Raw genomic sequence first — 17,391 nt, 5'->3', positions numbered from 1 at the left:
ATAGACCCGTGCCAGGGTCTGCCCCAGGACAGACCGTCTGTGCGCCACAGGAGTCCAGGACTGCATCAAACTCTGCACCACCACCGACACGTGCCAGGGTCTGCACCACCACAGACCGTCTGTGCACCACAGGAGTCCAGGCCTGCATCAAACTCTGCACCACTGTGCACCACAGGAGTCCAGGCCTGCATCAAACTCTGCACCACTGTGCACCACAGGAGTCCAGACCGCATCAAACTGCACCACTATAGACCCGTGCCAGGGTCTGCACCACTGCAGACCGTCTGTGCGCCACAGGAGTCCAGACCGCATCAAACTCTGCACCACCACAGACCCGTGCCAGGGTCTGCAGCACCACAGACCGTCTGTGCACCACAGGAGTCCAGGCCTGCATCAAACTCTGCACTACTGTGCACCACAGGAGTCCAGACCGCATCAAACTGCACCACTATAGACCCGTGCCAGGGTCTGCACCACTACAGACCGTCTGTGCACCACAGGAGTCCAGACCGCATCAAACTGCACCACTATAGACCCGTGCCTGGGTCTGCACCACTGCAGACCGTCTGTGCACCACAGGAGTCCAGGCCTGCATCAAACTCTGCACCACCACAGACCCGTGCCAGACTCTGCAGCAATACAGACCGTCTGTGCACCACAGGAATCCAGGCCTGCATCAAACTCTGCATCACTACAGATCCGTGCCAGACCCTGCACCTCTACAGACCGTCTGTGCACCACAGGAATCCAGGCCTGCGTCAAACTCTGCATCACTACAGATCCGTGCCAGACCCTGCACCTCTACAGACCACCTGTGCATCACTGCTGCCCAGATCTGCACTCTGTACTTCGGTATCTGGACCCACGTCTGCAGCATATTGGTTGGAGTAACGTGTCTGGACCCAGATCTGCACCAGACTGCTATGCTTGGTGTCTGCCTCTGATCTGCACCAGACTCTGCTATGCTTGGTGTCTGCCTCTGATCTGCACCGGACTCTGCTGTACTCCGGTGTCTGCCGCTGATCTGCACCGGGCTCTGCTGTACTCCGGTGTCTGCCGCTGATCTGCACCAGACTCTGCCATGCTTGGTGTCTGCCTCTGATCTGCACCGGACTCCGCTGTACTCCGGTGTCTGCCGCTGATCTGCACCGGGCTCTGCTGTTCTCCGGTGTCTGCCTCTGATCTGCACCAGACTCTGCTATGCTTGGTGTCTGCCTCTGATCTGCACCACGCTCTGCTGTTCTCCGGTGTCTGCCTCTGATCTGCACCACGCTCTGCTGTACTCCAGTGTCTGCCGCTGATCTGCACCAGACTCTTCTTTTCTCCGGTGTCTGCCTCTGATCTGCACCAGGCTCTTGTGCGTGGATTAACCCTTGCCACCCATCTGTTTTGCACCCGTGTGCGCTGGTGCCTCTCCAGGGGAGTTTGCACCTTCCAGGGGAGCTTCGAGTGAGACCATGGCCGGTGTCTGGGGGGTGCTGTTTCTCTGCACCCTGGGGTGCGGCGGGGGGCTCTGCCGGCGGAGCGAAGTGCCCAGGCTGCAGCTCGGGTTCTCAGGTAAGACAGACAGATACACAGAACACCCCCCCCCCCCCCCCACCACACAAACAACAATGTGAAATGCATAGTACTTTGTATATCTGATGCACAGTGCATGCTGAAACCCGTGTCTAGGCGCTATAAGAATGAACTACTCGCAATGTTACCCAGCTCAGGGGTGCTGAGTGAGCACAGAGGGGGTATTGGCGCTCGTTGCCCCTGGGCTGCCCTTTGTTACCCCTGGTACTGCCCCTTCTACAGCTGGCCCCGGGGCTCATGGTGGGGGCAGTGACAGGGCAGGAAGCAAGGAGGGTTTAAGGGCCGTGTTTACTCTCAGAAGTTTCCTGCCCCAACCCTCACACCACCCTGACCCTCAGCTGAACACTGGAGGTGCATAAGGAGCCGGAAGTGGGACAAGGGTCAACCCTGTGCTGTCATTAGGGGTCAAAGGACGTGTGACCTCACAGCCGCCAGCACTGCCCGTGTACTAGACATAGGTGAACCCCTTACTCCTGTTAAAGTATCCATACACTGATGGTAAGTGAAAGTGCACACAAGGCCCAGTCCTAGCGCCTCGAGGGAAGCTGCACGAGGGTACAAGGGGGTCTGCGTTTAAACTCCAGCTTTTCATTCTCTAAACAATGGGGTGTAAGATATCAAGGCTGTATAGGGTTGGTACATGGGTGGCGCTGGGAGGGTGGGCGGCACTGACCCTTGGTGTGTGTGGGTGAATGGAAGGGAAGAAGACTGCTTCTGGGTGTGCGAATGAATGGATGGGATGGGTAGATGGATGGATGGGAGACAGGTGGGCGGACAGATGGATGGCAGGTGGGTGGATGGATGGATGGGAGATTGGTGGGTGGATGGAAGATTGGTGGGTGGATGGATAAATGGATGAGGTTGGTAGATGCATGGGTGGATGGATGAATTAATGGATGGGAAGTGGATCGCTGGATGGATGGATGGACGGATGGGAGACTGGTGGGAGGATGGACGGACAGATGGATGGCAGGTGGGTGGATGGATGGATAAGGTGGGTGGATAGATGAGGTGGGTGGATGGACGGATCGATGGATGAGGAGGATGGATGGATGATTGATGGATGAGGTGGGTGGTGGATGGACGGATGAAAGGATGGATGAGGTGGGTAGATGGATGGAAGGAGGGATGACGGATGTAGGTGCATGGATTGATGGATGGATGGATGGATGGACGGACGGATGGAAGGTGGGTGGGTGGGTGGATGGATGAGGTGGGTAGATGGATGGATGGGGTGGGTAGATGGATGGATGTATGGATGGGGTAGGTGGATGGATGGATGGATGGACGGAGTGATGGAAGGTGGGTGGATGGATGAGGGAGGGAGGTGCATGGATGGATGGACAGATAGGAGGCGGGTGGCTAGATATGTCGGAGTGAGACCGAGACTGCTTGGATTTACAATCGAGCGATTCGCGCATTCCAATCATAAAAACTTGTTTTTTGTTTGAAGTATAACTATGTGTGTTACAATTACTCATATGTTTTACAAACTGTAATATTAATATGAATACTCCTGGTAAGATACATCAGGATAGATCTGTAGCTCCCACTAGACAGCGACCGCTCTTGGCGCTAACATAGGGGTCTTGTTATCGCCCCCTCACATCCTGTGCATCCAGGGCTTAACCGACTGAGCTGTCTGTCTGAGCTGGGGCGCTGTGTCCAGGAAGGACCCACCTGCGAGCGGGGGGAGGGGCGGGGCGGCTGAGAGTAGGGGGGTCACTGGAGATCACTGGAGATCACTGCTGATAACCCCAATACACAGCATAGGGGCTCCGGGAGATTGGGGGGTCACTGGAGATCACTGCTGATAACCCCAATAGACAGCATAGGGGCTCCAGGAAGGGGGGGGGGGGCACTGGAGATCACTGCTGATAACCCCAATAGACAGCATAGGGGCTCCAGGAAGTGGGGGTCACTGGAGATCACTGCTGTTAACCCCTATACCCAGCATGAGGGCTCCGGGAGGGGGGGTCGCTGGAGATCACTGCTGATAACCCCAATACACAGCATAGGGGCTCCGGGAGATGGGGGGTCACTGGAGATCACTGCTGATAACCCCAATACTCAGCATAGAGGCTCCGGGGGGGGGGTCACCGGAGATCACTGCTGATAACCCCAATAGACAGCATAGGGGCTCCAGGAAGTGGGGGTCACTGGAGATCACTGCTGTTAACCCCTATACCCAGCATGAGGGCTCCGGGAGGGGGTGTCACTGGAGATCACTGCTGATAACCCCAATACACAGCATAGAGGCTCGGGGGGGGGGGGGCGGAGATCACTGCTGTTAATTCCTATACACAGCATAGGGGCTACAGGAAGGTGGGGGGTACTGGATATCACTGTTGATAACCGCAATACACAGCATAGGGGCTCCGGGGGGGGGGTCACTGGTGATCACTGCTGTCAATCCCTATACACAGCATAGGGGCTCCGGGGGGGGTCACTGGAGATCACTGCTGGTAATCCCTATACACAGCATAGGGGCTCCGGGGGGGGGGGTCACTGGAGATCACTGCTGTCAATCCCTATACACAGCATAGGGGCTCCGGGGGGGGGGGGGGTCACTGGAGATCACTGCTGTCAATCCCTATACACAGCATAGGGGCTCCGGGGGGGGGGGGGGGTCACTGGAGATCACTGCTGGTAATCCCTATACACAGCATAGGGACTCCGGGGGGTGGGAGGGCCACTGGTGATCACTGCTGGTAATCCCTATACACAGCATAGGGGCTCCGGGGGGGGGGGTCACTGGAGATCACTGCTGGTAATCCCTATACACAGCATGGGGGCTCCGGGAGGGGGGGTCACTGGAGATCACTGCTGTCAATCCCTATACACAGCATAGGGGCTCCGGGGGGGGGGGGGGTCACTGGAGATCACTGCTGTCAATCCCTATACACAGCATAGGGGCTCCGGGGGGGGGGGGGGGTCACTGGAGATCACTGCTGGTAATCCCTATACACAGCATAGGGGCTCCGGGGGGGGGGGGGGTCACTGGAGATCACTGCTGGTAATCCCTATACACAGCATAGGGGCTCCGGGGAGGGGGGGGGGTCATTGGAGATCACTGCTGATGACTCCATACACAGTATAGGGGCTCCGGGGGGGGGGTCACCGGAGATCAGTGCTGATAACCGCAATACACAGCATGGGGGCTCCGGGAGGGGGGTCACTGGAGATCACTGCTGATGACTCCATACACAGCATAGGGGCTCCGGGGGGGGGGGGGGTCACTGGAGATCACTGCTGGTAATCCCTATACACAGCATAGGGGCTCCGGGGAGGGGGGGGGGGGGTCATTGGAGATCACTGCTGATGACTCCATACACAGTATAGGGGCTCCGGGGGGGGGTCACTGGAGATCAGTGCTGATAACCGCAATACACAGCATGGGGGCTCCGGGAGGGGGGTCACTGGAGATCACTGCTGATGACTCCATACACAGCATAGGGGCTCCGGGGGGTCAGGGGGGGGGAGGTCACTGCTGATCACTGCTGGTAATCCCTATACACAGCATGAGGGCTCCGGGGGGGGGGGGGGTCACTGGAGATCACTGCTGGTAATCCCTATACACAGCATAGGGGCTCCGGGGGGGTGGGGGTCACTGGAGATCACTGCTGGTAATCCCTATACACAGCATAGGGGCTCCGGGGGGGGGGGGGGTCACTGGAGATCACTGCTGGTAATCCCTATACACAGCATGGGGGCTCCGGGGGGGGGTCACTGGAGATCACTGCTGATGACTCCATACACAGCATAGGGGCTCCGGGGGGTCAGGGGGGGGGGTCACTGCTGATCACTGCTGGTAATCCCTATACACAGCATAGGGGCTCCAGGAAGGTGGGGGGGGGGCACTGAAGATCACTGCTGTTAATCCCAATTCACAGCATATAGTCTCCCGGGGGGGTGGGGGGGGGGGAGGTCATTGGAAATTACTGCTGATGACCCCATAAACAGCATAGGGTCTCCGGGTGGGGGGGGCGGGGTGGTCATTGGAGTTTAATGCTGATGACCCCATACACAGCATAGGGGGGGGCATTGGAGATCACCGCTGATGACTCCATACACAGCATAGGGGCTCCGGGGGGTGGAGGAGGGTCACTGGAGATCACTGCTGATAACCCCTATACACAGCATAGGGGCTCCCAGGCCGGAACACGTTTTCACTCGGGGTGGGGGAGGTGGGCCACGCCACCTGTGAGAAATTCAAGGCAACAGGGTGGTGTTTTAGGCAGCTGTGAGCTGTGAGCGGGGTGGGTGTGAACGGAGGGCGCTACAACTGAGGGGGACCCAGGAGTAGCAGCTGGGACACTTTACCATCACCTCCCCCTCCCCGGCCTCTGATTGGTATCACCCAAACACGTCCCTACACCTACGGGTTGGTTGTGTCCAGCTGCCGCCAGATGTGATTCCCGCTGTGTGATCAGTAACATAATATTGCGTAAATTAGTACGATGTAATCACTGAATACATTAGTAATTTACGTTAATGACGTAAGGGAGTATGTTAATGTACAAAGGTTGCGTGAGGTGGTGATATGCGCCTATTGATTGCATTAAATGTGTAACATACGTCACCTCAAGTGCAGCCCCAATAACTTGTGCATCTGTACTCAGAGGTGGCAGAGACAACACTCTCCAGCCCCAGAAGCAGTACACATGGATGCAAAGATCCCGCGCAGAAGTACACATTGATTCACATTTAAAGAGGCCTAGGAGAAGGGTGGCATTGATTTAAAGAGGCCCAGGAGAAGTGGACATTGATTTAAAGGGGCCCGGGAGAAGGGGGGTCATTGATTTAAAGAGGCGCAGGAGAAGGGGGCATTGATTTAAAGATACCTAGGAGAAGTGCACATTGATTTAAAGATACCAAGGAGAAGTGCACATTGATTTTAAGGGGCACAGCCGAAGTGCACATTGATTTAAAAAGGTGCAGGAGACGTGGACATTGAGTTAAAGAGGCCTAGGTGAAGGGGGCGTTGATTTAAAGAGGCCCAGGGGAAGTGCACATTGATTTAAAGATACCGAGGAGAAGTGCACATTGATTTAAAGATGCTTTGGAGAAGTGTACATTGATTTAAAGAGACCCAGGGGAAGTGTACATTGATTTAAAGATACCTAGAATAAGTGGACATTGATTTAAAGATACCGAGGAGAAGTGGACATTGATTTAAAGAGGCCTATGTGAAGGGGGTGTCGATTTAAAGAGGCCCAAGGGAAGTGTTTATTGATTTAAATAGACCCATGGGAAGTGTACATTGATTTAAAGAGGCCCAGGTGAAGGGAACATTGATTTAAAGAGGCCCAGGAGAAGCGGGCATTGATTTAAAGAGGCCTAGGAGAAGGGTGGCATTGATTTAAAGAGGCCCAGGAAAAGGGAACATTGATTTAAAGGGGCCCAGGATAAGGGGGTCATTGATTTAAAGAGGCGCAGGAGAAGGGGGCATTGATTTAAAGGGGCCCAGGAGAAGGGGATCATTGATTTAAAGAGGCCCAGGAGAAGGGGGCATTGATTTAAAGATACCCAGGAGAAGTGGACATTTATTTAAAGATACTAAGGAGAAGTGCCCAATGATTTAAAGATACCAAGGAGAAGTGCACATTGATTTCAAGGGGCACAGCCGAAGTGCACATTGATTTAAAGAGGTGCAGGAGACGTGGACATTGAGTTAAAGAGGCCTAAGTGAATTGTACATTGATTTAAAGAGGCCCAGGAGAACTGTACATTGATTTAAAGTTGCCCAGGAGAAGGGGGCATTGATTTAAAGAGGCGCAGGAGAAGGGGGGGCATTGATTTAAATATGTATCCGGAATAAACAGGACTTGAGCAGACATCATGACGAAGAGTTCACCAGACCCTGGGCCAGCGGTTTTCAATCATCTTAAGGCCACGCCCCCATGACAAATATTTAATTGCATCCCCCCCAACCAAAAAAAAAAAAAAACGAGAAGCGTAAGTTATCCCGTTTGTCATAATATTAAACACTGCAGGCAAGTTACAGGATGTCCTGGGGCTTGAAGACAGTAGCGCTTAGAAGCCCCACCTACTCACCCGCAGGTACAGTACAGCAAGCATGTCAAGTGAGGTCACAGAGAGGAGGGAATGTCCCTGAGCCAGTTTTCAGTTTTACTCTTCTCTAAATCCCATATGTGAAATTTGAAACAAATCTTGTAAGCAAAAGGACCCAGGTATGTGAAAGACTTTGGAGGGTGGGAAAGGAATGCCGGGAACACTTGTAATCATTCCTGTATGTGGGTGGCATTTCTGTAGCGCGAACCCAGCCTAAGGCCATCGAAGCGCTATGGTGGGTCTTGCCTTCTACTCTGTAACACTCCCACACCCTCCTGGCAACGAGACCCTTGTCACGCGTGACACCCCAGGCCGTCCTGGCATTGTAACGAAAAGCACTTTGCATGCTGGGATTTTGAGTCTATCACTCCAATGCTAAATGTGAAACTACAAGTCCCAAAATGCAATGCACTGTTGGCTAAAATACCGGAGTGCGTGAAGATGTTTCACAAGAGATGGGCTCACTTGGAGCTCTGAACACGTTTACCAATCTGCATGTTGCAGCTATGCTTTAAAAAAGTGCAGTAAATTCCATAAGTGCCAACACCCCACCCCACCCCAAAGTGCCCCCGTGTGATCCTTTATAAGAAAAGAGGGGTGGGGTGTTGGGTGATATTTGGGGGGCCGTCATGGAGGCCAGCCCCCAACCAGGGTTCATGTGGGACCGACTCACCTCCACTCTGTTAAAATCAAAGTGCTGTTTATTAGCACAGCGCGTGCCTGTGTCCCCCAAGGGGATGTTCATCCCTTCACCTTTTCATGAGCCTAGACTCCCCCACTCCCGAGCGGTCTGTCTTCCAGTTTGATGACCCCTGGCCTAGATAGACCCTCTCTGGTAGCCCCTAGGGAGCCACTGACGTGCAGAGAGAGCTCTGTCTTTGGTGGCAGGGGGCACTCAAATCTCTGTGGTGGTAGGGGGCACTCAAACCTCTGTGGTGGTAGGGGGCACTCAAACCTCTGTGGTGGTAGGGACACTCAAACATCTGTGGTGGTAGGGGGCACTCACACCTCTGTGGTGGTAGGGGCACTCAAACCTCTGTGGTGGTAGGGGGCACTCAAATCTCTGTGATGGTAGGGGGCACTCAAACCTCTGTGGTGGTAGGGGGCACTCAAACCTCTGTGGTGGTAGGGACACTCAAACATCTGTGGTGGTAGGGGGCACTCACACCTCTGTGGTGGTAGGGACACTCAGACCTCTGGGCAGTTGGGGGCACTTCAACCTCCGGGTTGCTAGGGGGCAGTCAAAGCTGTAGGGTGGTAGGGGCACTCAAACTTTTGTGGTTGTAGGAGACACTCAAACCTCTAGGGCAGTAGAGGGGACTCAACAAACCTCGGGTGGAAGGGGACACTCACACATGTGGGGTGGTAGGGGGCACTCAAACCTCTGTGGTTGTAGGGGACACACAAACCTCTGGGATGGTAGGGGGGACTCAAACCTCTGGGGCATTAGGGGACATTTGCACCTGTGGGGTGGTAGGAGGTGTAGAAATGTACCATCTTGCCTGGCATGTTACCCCCATTTTTACATGTATGTCAGTTTGTTTTTGCCTGTCTCACTGGGACCCTGCTAGCCAGGACCCCAGTGCTCATAGTTTGTGGCCTGAATGTGTGTGCCTGTGTAGTGACTAACTGTGTCACTGAGGCTCTGCTAATCAGAACCTCAGTTCTTATGCTCTCTCTGCCTTTAAAATTGTCACTATAGGCTAGTGACCACTTTTACAAATTTCAATTGGCACACTGGAACACCCTTATAATTCCCTAGTATATGGTACCTAGGTACCCAAGGTATTGGGGTTCCAGGAGATCCCTATGGGCTGCAGCATTTCTTTTTCCACCCATAGGGAGCTCTGACAATTCTTACACTGGTCTGCCACTGCAGCCTGAGTGAAATAACGTCCACATTGTTTCACAGCCATTTTACACTGCACTTAAGTAACTTATAAGTCACCTATATGTCTAACCTTCACCTGGTGAAGGTTAGGTGAAAAGTTACTAAGTGTGATGGCACCCTTGCACTAGTAAAGGTGCCCTCCACATAGTTCAGGGTCATTTCCCCAGACTTTGTGAGTGCGGGGACACCATTGCACATGTGCACTACATATAGGTCAATACCTATATGTAGCTTCACAATGGTAACTCGGAATGTGGCCATGTAACATGTCTAAGATCATGACATTGTCCCCCCATGCCAAATCTGGTATTAGGGTGCCAATTCCATGCATCTCCGGGGCTCCAGCATGGTCCCCGGGTACTGCCAAACTAGCTCTCTAGGGTTTTCACTGCAGCTGCTGCTGCTGCCACCCCACAGACAGGGTTCTGCCCTCCTGGGGTCCAGGCAGCCCAGTCCCAGGAAGGCAGAACAAAGGATTTCCTCTGAGAGAGGGTGTAACACCCTCTCCCTTTAGAAATAGGTGTTAAAGGCTGGGGAGGAGTAGCCTCCCCCAGCCTCTGGAAATGCTTTGAAGGGCACAGATGGTGCCCTCCTTGCATAAGCCAGTCTACACCGGTTTAGGGAACCCCCCCAATCCCTGCTCTGGCGCGAAACTGGACAAAGGAAGGGGGAGTGACCACTCCCCTGTCCAGAGTGTCCCAGATCTCTGCCATCTTGGATCCAGAGGTGTGAGTGCACTGTAGAGGCCTCTGAGTGGCCAGTCCCAGCAGGTGACGTCAGAGACCCCTCCTGATAGGTGCTTACCTGACTAGGTGGCCAATCCTCCTCTGAGAGCTATTTAGGGTCTCTCCAGTGGGTCTTTCCTCAGATAATGACTTGCAAGAATTCACCAGAGTTCCTCTGCACCTCTATCTTCGACTTCTGCCAAGGATCGACCGCTGACTGCTCCAGGACGCCTGCAAAACTGCAACAAAGTAGCAAGAAAACTACCAGCGACTTTGTAGCGCCTAATCCTGTTGGCTTTCTCGACTGTTTCCTTGTGGTGCATGCTCCGGGGGCTGCCTGCCTTCATCCTGCACTGGAAGCCACAAAGAAATCTCCTGTAGGTCGACTAAATCTTCCCTCTGCTCCAGCAGGCACCAAACTTCAGCGTCACTGGTACTCTGGGACCCCTCTCATCCTGAAGAGCGTGGTCCCTGGAACACAGGTGGTGGACGCAAGTGACCCAGACTGTCCAGTGGTCCAACTGTCCAAATTTGGAGGAGGTAAGTCCTTGCCTCCCCTCTCCAGACAGTAATCCTGTGCACCGCGTGAACTGCAGCTACAAGGGCTTCTGTGCACATTTCCACAAAATCCTGCATGCACAGCCAAGCCTAGGTCCCCAGCACTCTGTCCTGCAAAGCGAAGCTCCCTGAGTTGATCTCCGGTGTCGTGGGACCCTCTTCTGCAGTGCTGAGATGACCGCCATGTTCAGACTTTTTGAACCTGTGTTCAAGGACTTCTGCGGGTGCTACCTTCTTGTGCGTGGGCTTTCTACTTTGCTGAGGGCTCCCTTATGTCTCCTCTCCCAAGTGGCAACATCCTGGTCCTTCCTGGGCCCAGGCAGCACCCTTTTTCTTTAACCGTGACTCTTGCAGCTAGCAAGGCTTGTCTGTGGTATTTTGCCATGGAAACAACTCTGCATCCTCCAGCACTTGGTGGAACATCTTTTGCATGAAGGTGAAGTTCCTAGCCTTCTTTCGTTGTTGCAGAATCTTCAGCTTCTTCTAGCCGGAGGCAGCAATTTTGCAACTTCATCTGGGTTTAGTGGGCTCCTGCCCCCCCTGAACACATTCGCGACTCTTGGACTTGGGCCCCTTCCTTTGCAGGTCCTCAGATCCAGGAATCCATCTTCAGTGCTTTGCAGTCTGTTGTGGTCTTTGCAAAATCCTCTATCACGAGTTTAGTGTGTTTCTGGGGAAATAGTAGTACTTTACTCCTACTTTCCAGGGTCTTGGGGTGGGGTATCTTGGACACCCTTAGTGTTTCTTACTCTCCCAGCGACCCTCTACACACTACAATAGCCTAGGGGTCCATTCGTCATTCGCATTCTACTTTCTTAGTATATAGTTTGTGTTGCCCCTAGTCCTATTGCATTCTAATGTATTCTACAGTGTTTGCGCTACTTTCTGACTGTTTTACTTACCTGATTTTGGTTTGTGTGTATATTTTGTGTATTTTACTTACCTCCTAATGGATTATGGCCCTCATTACAACACTGGCGATCAAAGACCGCCAGGGCTGTTTTGGAGGGTGTACCGCCAATAGGCTGGCGGTACAAACTCTGGGATTATGACTGCGGCGGAAGTGCCACGGTCGCACCGCCGGGACCGGCGGTTTTCCGCCACGGTGGTCCCAGCTGTTTTCCGCCACGGTGGTCCCGGCGGCTTTAATCCGCCAGGGCAGTGCTGCTTGCAGCGCTGCCCAGGGGACTACGAGTCCCCTTCCCGCCAGCCTTTTCATGGCGGTAGGAACCACCATGGAAAAGCTGGCGGGAAGGGGAGTCGCGAGGCCCCCTGGCACAGCCCCACACTGCTTTTCACTGTCTGCTGTGCAGACAGTGAAAAACGCGACGGTTGCAACTGCACCCGTCGCACGGCCGCAACACCGCTGGCTCCATTAGGAGCCGGCTCCCATGTTGCAGCTGACACACCCGCTGGGCCGGCTTGGATGTCATAATGGGCGCCGCAGGAGTGCAGCCGCATTGGCGGCTGCACGGCGGTTACAACTAGGCGGGCGGCGATTCCCGCCCGCCAAAGTTGTAATGAGGCCCCATAACTGCTGAGATATTTTTGGCACATTGTCACTAAAATAAAGTACCTTTATTTTTAGTAACGCTGAGTATTGTCTTTCTTATTACATAGTACCTATATGATATAAGTGGTATGGTAGGAGCTTTGCATTTCTCCTAGTTCAGCCTAAGCTGCTCTGCTATAGCTACCTTCTATCAGCCTAAGCTGCTAGAAACACCTCTAATCTACTACTAAGGGATACCTGGACCTGGCACAAGGTGTAAGTACCATTGGTACCTACTATAAGCCAGGCCAGCCTCCTACAGTAGGGGGCACTCAAACCTCTGTGGTTGTAGGGGACACCCAAACCTCTGGGGAGGTAGGGGGCACTCAAACCTTTGGGGCTGTATGGGGACTCAGACTTTTGTGGTGGTAGGGGACTCTCAAACCTCTGTGGTGAAAGGGGGCGCTCACACCTCTGGGGCTGAAGCGAGCACTCACACCTCTGGGGTGGTAGGGAACACTCACACCTCTGTGGTAGTAGGAGACACTCAAACCTCTGGGGTGGTAGGGGACGCTCAGACCTCTGGGGTGGTAGGAGACACTCACACTATGGGGTGGTAGGGGACACTCAAACCCCTGGGGCGGTAGGAAACACTCACACCTGTGGCATGGTAGGGCGCACTCACACCTCTGGGGCTGTAGGAGACACTCACAATGTGGGGTGGTAGGGGACACTCAAACCTCTGGGGGGGCAGGGGGCACTCAAACCCATGGGGCTGTATGGGGCACTCAGACCACTGTGATGGTCAGGGACTCTCAAACCTCTGTGGTGAAAGGGGACACTCACACCTCAGGGGATGAAGGGAGCACTCACATCTCTGGGGTGGTAGGGACACTCACACTTCTATGGTAGTAGGAGACACTCAAACCTCTGGAGTGGTAGGGGACGCTCAGGCCTCTGGGATGGTAGGAGACACTCACACTGTGGGGTGGTAGGGGACACTCAAACCTCTGGGGTGGTGGGAGACACTCACACTGTGGGGTGGTAGGGGACACTCAAACCTCTGTGGTGGTAGGTGACACACACTGTGGGGTGGTAGGGGGCTCTCACACCTCTGGAGTGGTAGGGGATACTCGAATCTATGGGGTGGTAGGAGACACTCACAACTCTGGGGTGGTAGGGGACACTCACACCTATGTGGCGGTAGGAGGCACTCACACTCTGGGTGGGTGGTAGGGGACACACACCTCTGTGGTGGTAGGAGACACTCAAATCTCTGGGGTGGAAGGGGCTCTCAAACCTCTGGGGTGGGTGGGGGCACTCACAGCTCAGGGAGATAGGGAGCACACTCACAGCTCAGGGAGGTAGGGGGCACTCACACCTCTGGGGTGGTAGGGGACACTCAAACCTCTGGGGTGGTAGGAGACACTCACACTGTGGGGTGGTAGGGGACACTCAAACCTGTGGGGTGGTAGGAGACACACACTGTGGGGTGGTAGGGGGCTCTCACACCTCTGGAGTGGTAGGGGATACTCAAACCTATGGGGTGGTAGGAGACACACACCTCCTCGGTGATAGGGGACACTCACACCTATGTGGTGGTAGGAGGCACTCACACTCTGGGTGGGTGGTAGGGGACACACACCTCTGTGGTGGTAGGGGACACTCAAATCTCTGGGGTGGAAGGGGCTCTCAAACCTCTGGGGTGGGTGGGGGCACTCACAGCTCAGGGAGGTAGGGGGCACTCACACCTCTGGGGTGGTAGGGGACACGTAAACCTATGTGGCGGTAGGAGGAACTCACACTCTGGGGTGGTAGGGGACACTCGAACCTATGGGGTGGTAGGAGACACTCACACTGTGGAGAGGGGAGTAGTAGGGGACACACACCTCTGTGGTGGTAGGAGACACTCAAAACTCTGGGGTGGGGGCACTCAGAGCTCAGGGTGGTAGGGAGCACACTCACATCTCAGGGATGTCGGGGGCACTTGCACCTCTGTGGTGGTAGGGAGCACTTACATCTCTGGGGTGGAAGGAGACACACACCTCTGGGGTGGAAGGGGCACTCTAACCCCTGGGGAGGTAGGATGCATTCACACCTCTGTGGTGGAAGGAGACACTCACATCGATGTGGTGGTAGGGAACACTCACACCTCTGGGGTGGAAGGAGGCACTCGCACCTCTGGGGTGGTAGGTGTAGAAAAGTACCATCTTGCCTGGCATGTTACCCCCATATTTCACTGTATGTATGTTTTAGTCCTTGTGTCACTGAGACCCTGCCAGGCAGGGCCCCAGTGCTCACAGTATGTGCCCTGTATGTGTTCCTTGTGTGGTGCCTAACTGTATCACTGAGGCTCTGCTAACCAGAACCTCAGTGTTTATACTCTCTCTGCTTTCCAAATTTGTCACTACAGGCTAGTGACTAAATTTACCAATTCACATTGGCATACTGGTACACCCATATAATTCCCTTGTATATGGTACTGAGGTACCCAGGGTATTGGGGTTCCAGGAGATCCCTATGGGCTGCAGCATTTCTTTTGCCACCCATAGTTAGCTCTGACAATTCTTACACAGGCCTGCCATTGCAGCCTGCGTGAAATAACGTCCACGTTGTTTCACAGCCATTTACCACTGCACATAAGTAACTTATAAGTCACCTATATGTCTAACCTTCACCTGGTGAAGGTTGGGTGCAAAGTTACTAAGTGTGTGGGCACCCTGGCACTAACCAAGGTGCCCCCACATCGTTCAGGGCAAATTCCCCGGACTTTGTGAGTGCGAGGACAGCATTACACGCGTGCACTATACATAGGTCCCTACCTATGTATAGCGACACAATGGTAACTCCGAACATGGCCATGTAACATGTCTAAGATTATTGGAATTGTCACCCCAATAGCATTCTGGTGTTGGGGGGACAATTCCATGATCCCCGGGTCTCTAGCACAGAACCCGGGTACTGCAAAACTGCCTTTCCGGGGTCTCCACTGCAGCTGCTGCCAACCCCTCAGACAGGTTTCTGCCCTCCTGGGGTCCAAGCAGCCCTGGCCCAGGAAGGCAGAACAAAGGATTTCCTCTGAGAGAGGGTGTTACACCGTCTCCCTTTGGAAATAGGTGTGAAGGGCTGGGGAGGAGTAGCCTCCTCCAGCCTCTGGAAATGCCCATCTCTGCATAAGCCAGTCTACACTGGTTCAGGGATCCCCCAGCCCTGCTCTGGCATGAAACTGGACAAAGGAAAGGGGATTGGCCACTCCCCTGACCGGTACCTCCCAGGGGAGGTGCCCAGAGCTCCTCCATTGTGTCCCAGACCTCTGCCATCTTGGAAACAGAGGTGTTGGGGGCACACTGGACTGCTCTGAGTGGCCAGTGCCAGCAGGTGACGTCAGAGACTCCTTCTGATAGGCTCTTACCTCCTTTGGTAGTCAATCCTCCTATCTTGGTGGCCAAACCTCCTTTGCTGGCTATTTAGGGTCTCTGCTTTGGGGAATTCTTCAGATAATGAATGCAAGAGCTCACCAGAGTTCCTCTGCATCTCCCTCTTCACCTTCTACCAAGGATCTACCGCTGACTGCTCCAGGACGACTGCAAAACCGCCACAAATTAGCAAGACGACTACCAGCAATATTGTAGCGCCTAATCCTGCCGGCTTTCTCGACTGTTTCCAGGTGGTGCATGATCTGGGGGTAGCCTGCCTTCACCTTGCACCAGAAGCTCAGAAGAAATCTCCCGTGGGTCGACAGAATCTTCCCCCTGCTAACGCAGGCACCAAAAGACTGCATCACTGGTCCTCTGGGTCCCCTCTCATCCTGACGAGCGTGGTCCCTGGATCACAGCAACTCTGTCCAAGTGACTTCCACAGACCAGTGACTCTTCAGTCAAAGTTTGGTGGATGTAAGTCCTTGCCTCCCCATGCTAGCCTGCAAAGCTGTGTACTGCGTGATTTGCAGCTGCTCCGGCCCCTGTGCACTCTTCCAGGATTTCCTTCATGCACAGCCTAGCCTGGGTCCCCAGCACTCCGTCCTGCAGTGCACAACCCTCTGAGTTGGCCTCCGACGTCGTGGGACCCTCTTTTGTAATTTCGCGTGGACTCCAGTTCACTATTCTTCTAAGTGCCTGTTGGGGTACTTCTGCGGGTGCTGCCTGCTTCTGTGAGGGCTCTCTGAGTTGCCGAGCGCCCCCTCTGTCTCCTCCTCCAAAAGGCGACATCCTGGTCCTTTCTGGTCCTCAGCAGCACCCAAAAACCTCTACCGCAACCCTTGCAGCTAGCAAGGCTTGTTTGTGGTATTTCTGCGTGGTAACACCTTTGCAAGCTTCATCGTGACGTGGGACATCTGTCTTCCAAAGGAGAAGTTCCTAGTCCTCTTCTTTCTTGCAGAATTCCAAGCTTCTTCCATCCGGAGGCAGCTTCCTTGCACCTTCATCTGGGGTTTCCTGGGCTCCTGCCCCCCCCGGACACTGTCGCGACTATTGGACTTGGTCCCCTTGCCTTGCAGGTCCTCAGGTCCGGAAATCCGTTGTCAGTGCACTGCTGGTGTTTGTTGTTCCTGCAGAATCCCCCTATGACGACTATTGGGCTCTCTGGGGGTAGTAGGTGCACTTTACTCCTACTTTTCAGGGTCTTGACGTGGGGTATCTTGGACACCCTGACTGTTTTCTTACAGTCCCAGTGACCCTCTACAAGCTCTCATAGGTCTGGGGTCCAATCGTGATTCGCATTCCACTTTTGGAGTATATGGTTTGTGTTGCCCCTCTACCTATGCTTGCCTATTGCAACCTATTGTAATTCTACACCGTTTGCATTACTTTTCTGACTCTTACTTACCTGATTTTGGTTTATGTACATATAACTTGTGTATATTACTTACCTTCTTACTGAGGATACTCACTGAGATACTTGTGGCATATTGTCATAAAAATAAAGTACCTTCATTTTTAGTAACTCTGTGTATTGTGTTTTCTTATGATATTGTGCATATGATATAAGTGGTATAGTAGGAGCTTTGCATGTCTCCTAGTTCAGCCTAAGCTGCTTTGCCATAGCTACCTTCTATCAGCCTAAGCTGCTAGAAC

At 53.8% G+C, this 17,391-nt stretch overlaps 1 protein-coding gene across 1 annotated transcript in view; it reads left to right on the top strand.

The window, feature by feature from the left end:
* The first annotated feature begins 1,011 nt into the window (after positions 1–1,011).
* The window catches only part of LOC138258830 (semaphorin-3A-like), a 248,405-nt gene continuing 232,025 nt past the window's right edge, over positions 1,012–17,391 (top strand). The window contains exon 1 of the mRNA XM_069206102.1: positions 1,012–1,557. Within this exon, the coding sequence (XP_069062203.1) occupies positions 1,458–1,557 (100 nt within the window). The 5' untranslated portion in view covers positions 1,012–1,457. The remainder of the gene's footprint in view (positions 1,558–17,391) is intronic.

This window comes from Pleurodeles waltl, chromosome 9 (genome assembly GCF_031143425.1).
Source record: "Pleurodeles waltl isolate 20211129_DDA chromosome 9, aPleWal1.hap1.20221129, whole genome shotgun sequence".
Classification (NCBI taxonomy): domain Eukaryota; kingdom Metazoa; phylum Chordata; class Amphibia; order Caudata; family Salamandridae; genus Pleurodeles; species Pleurodeles waltl.
The sequence above is the reverse complement of the archived record's forward strand: the minus strand, read 5'-3'. Positions and strand labels throughout refer to the sequence as shown.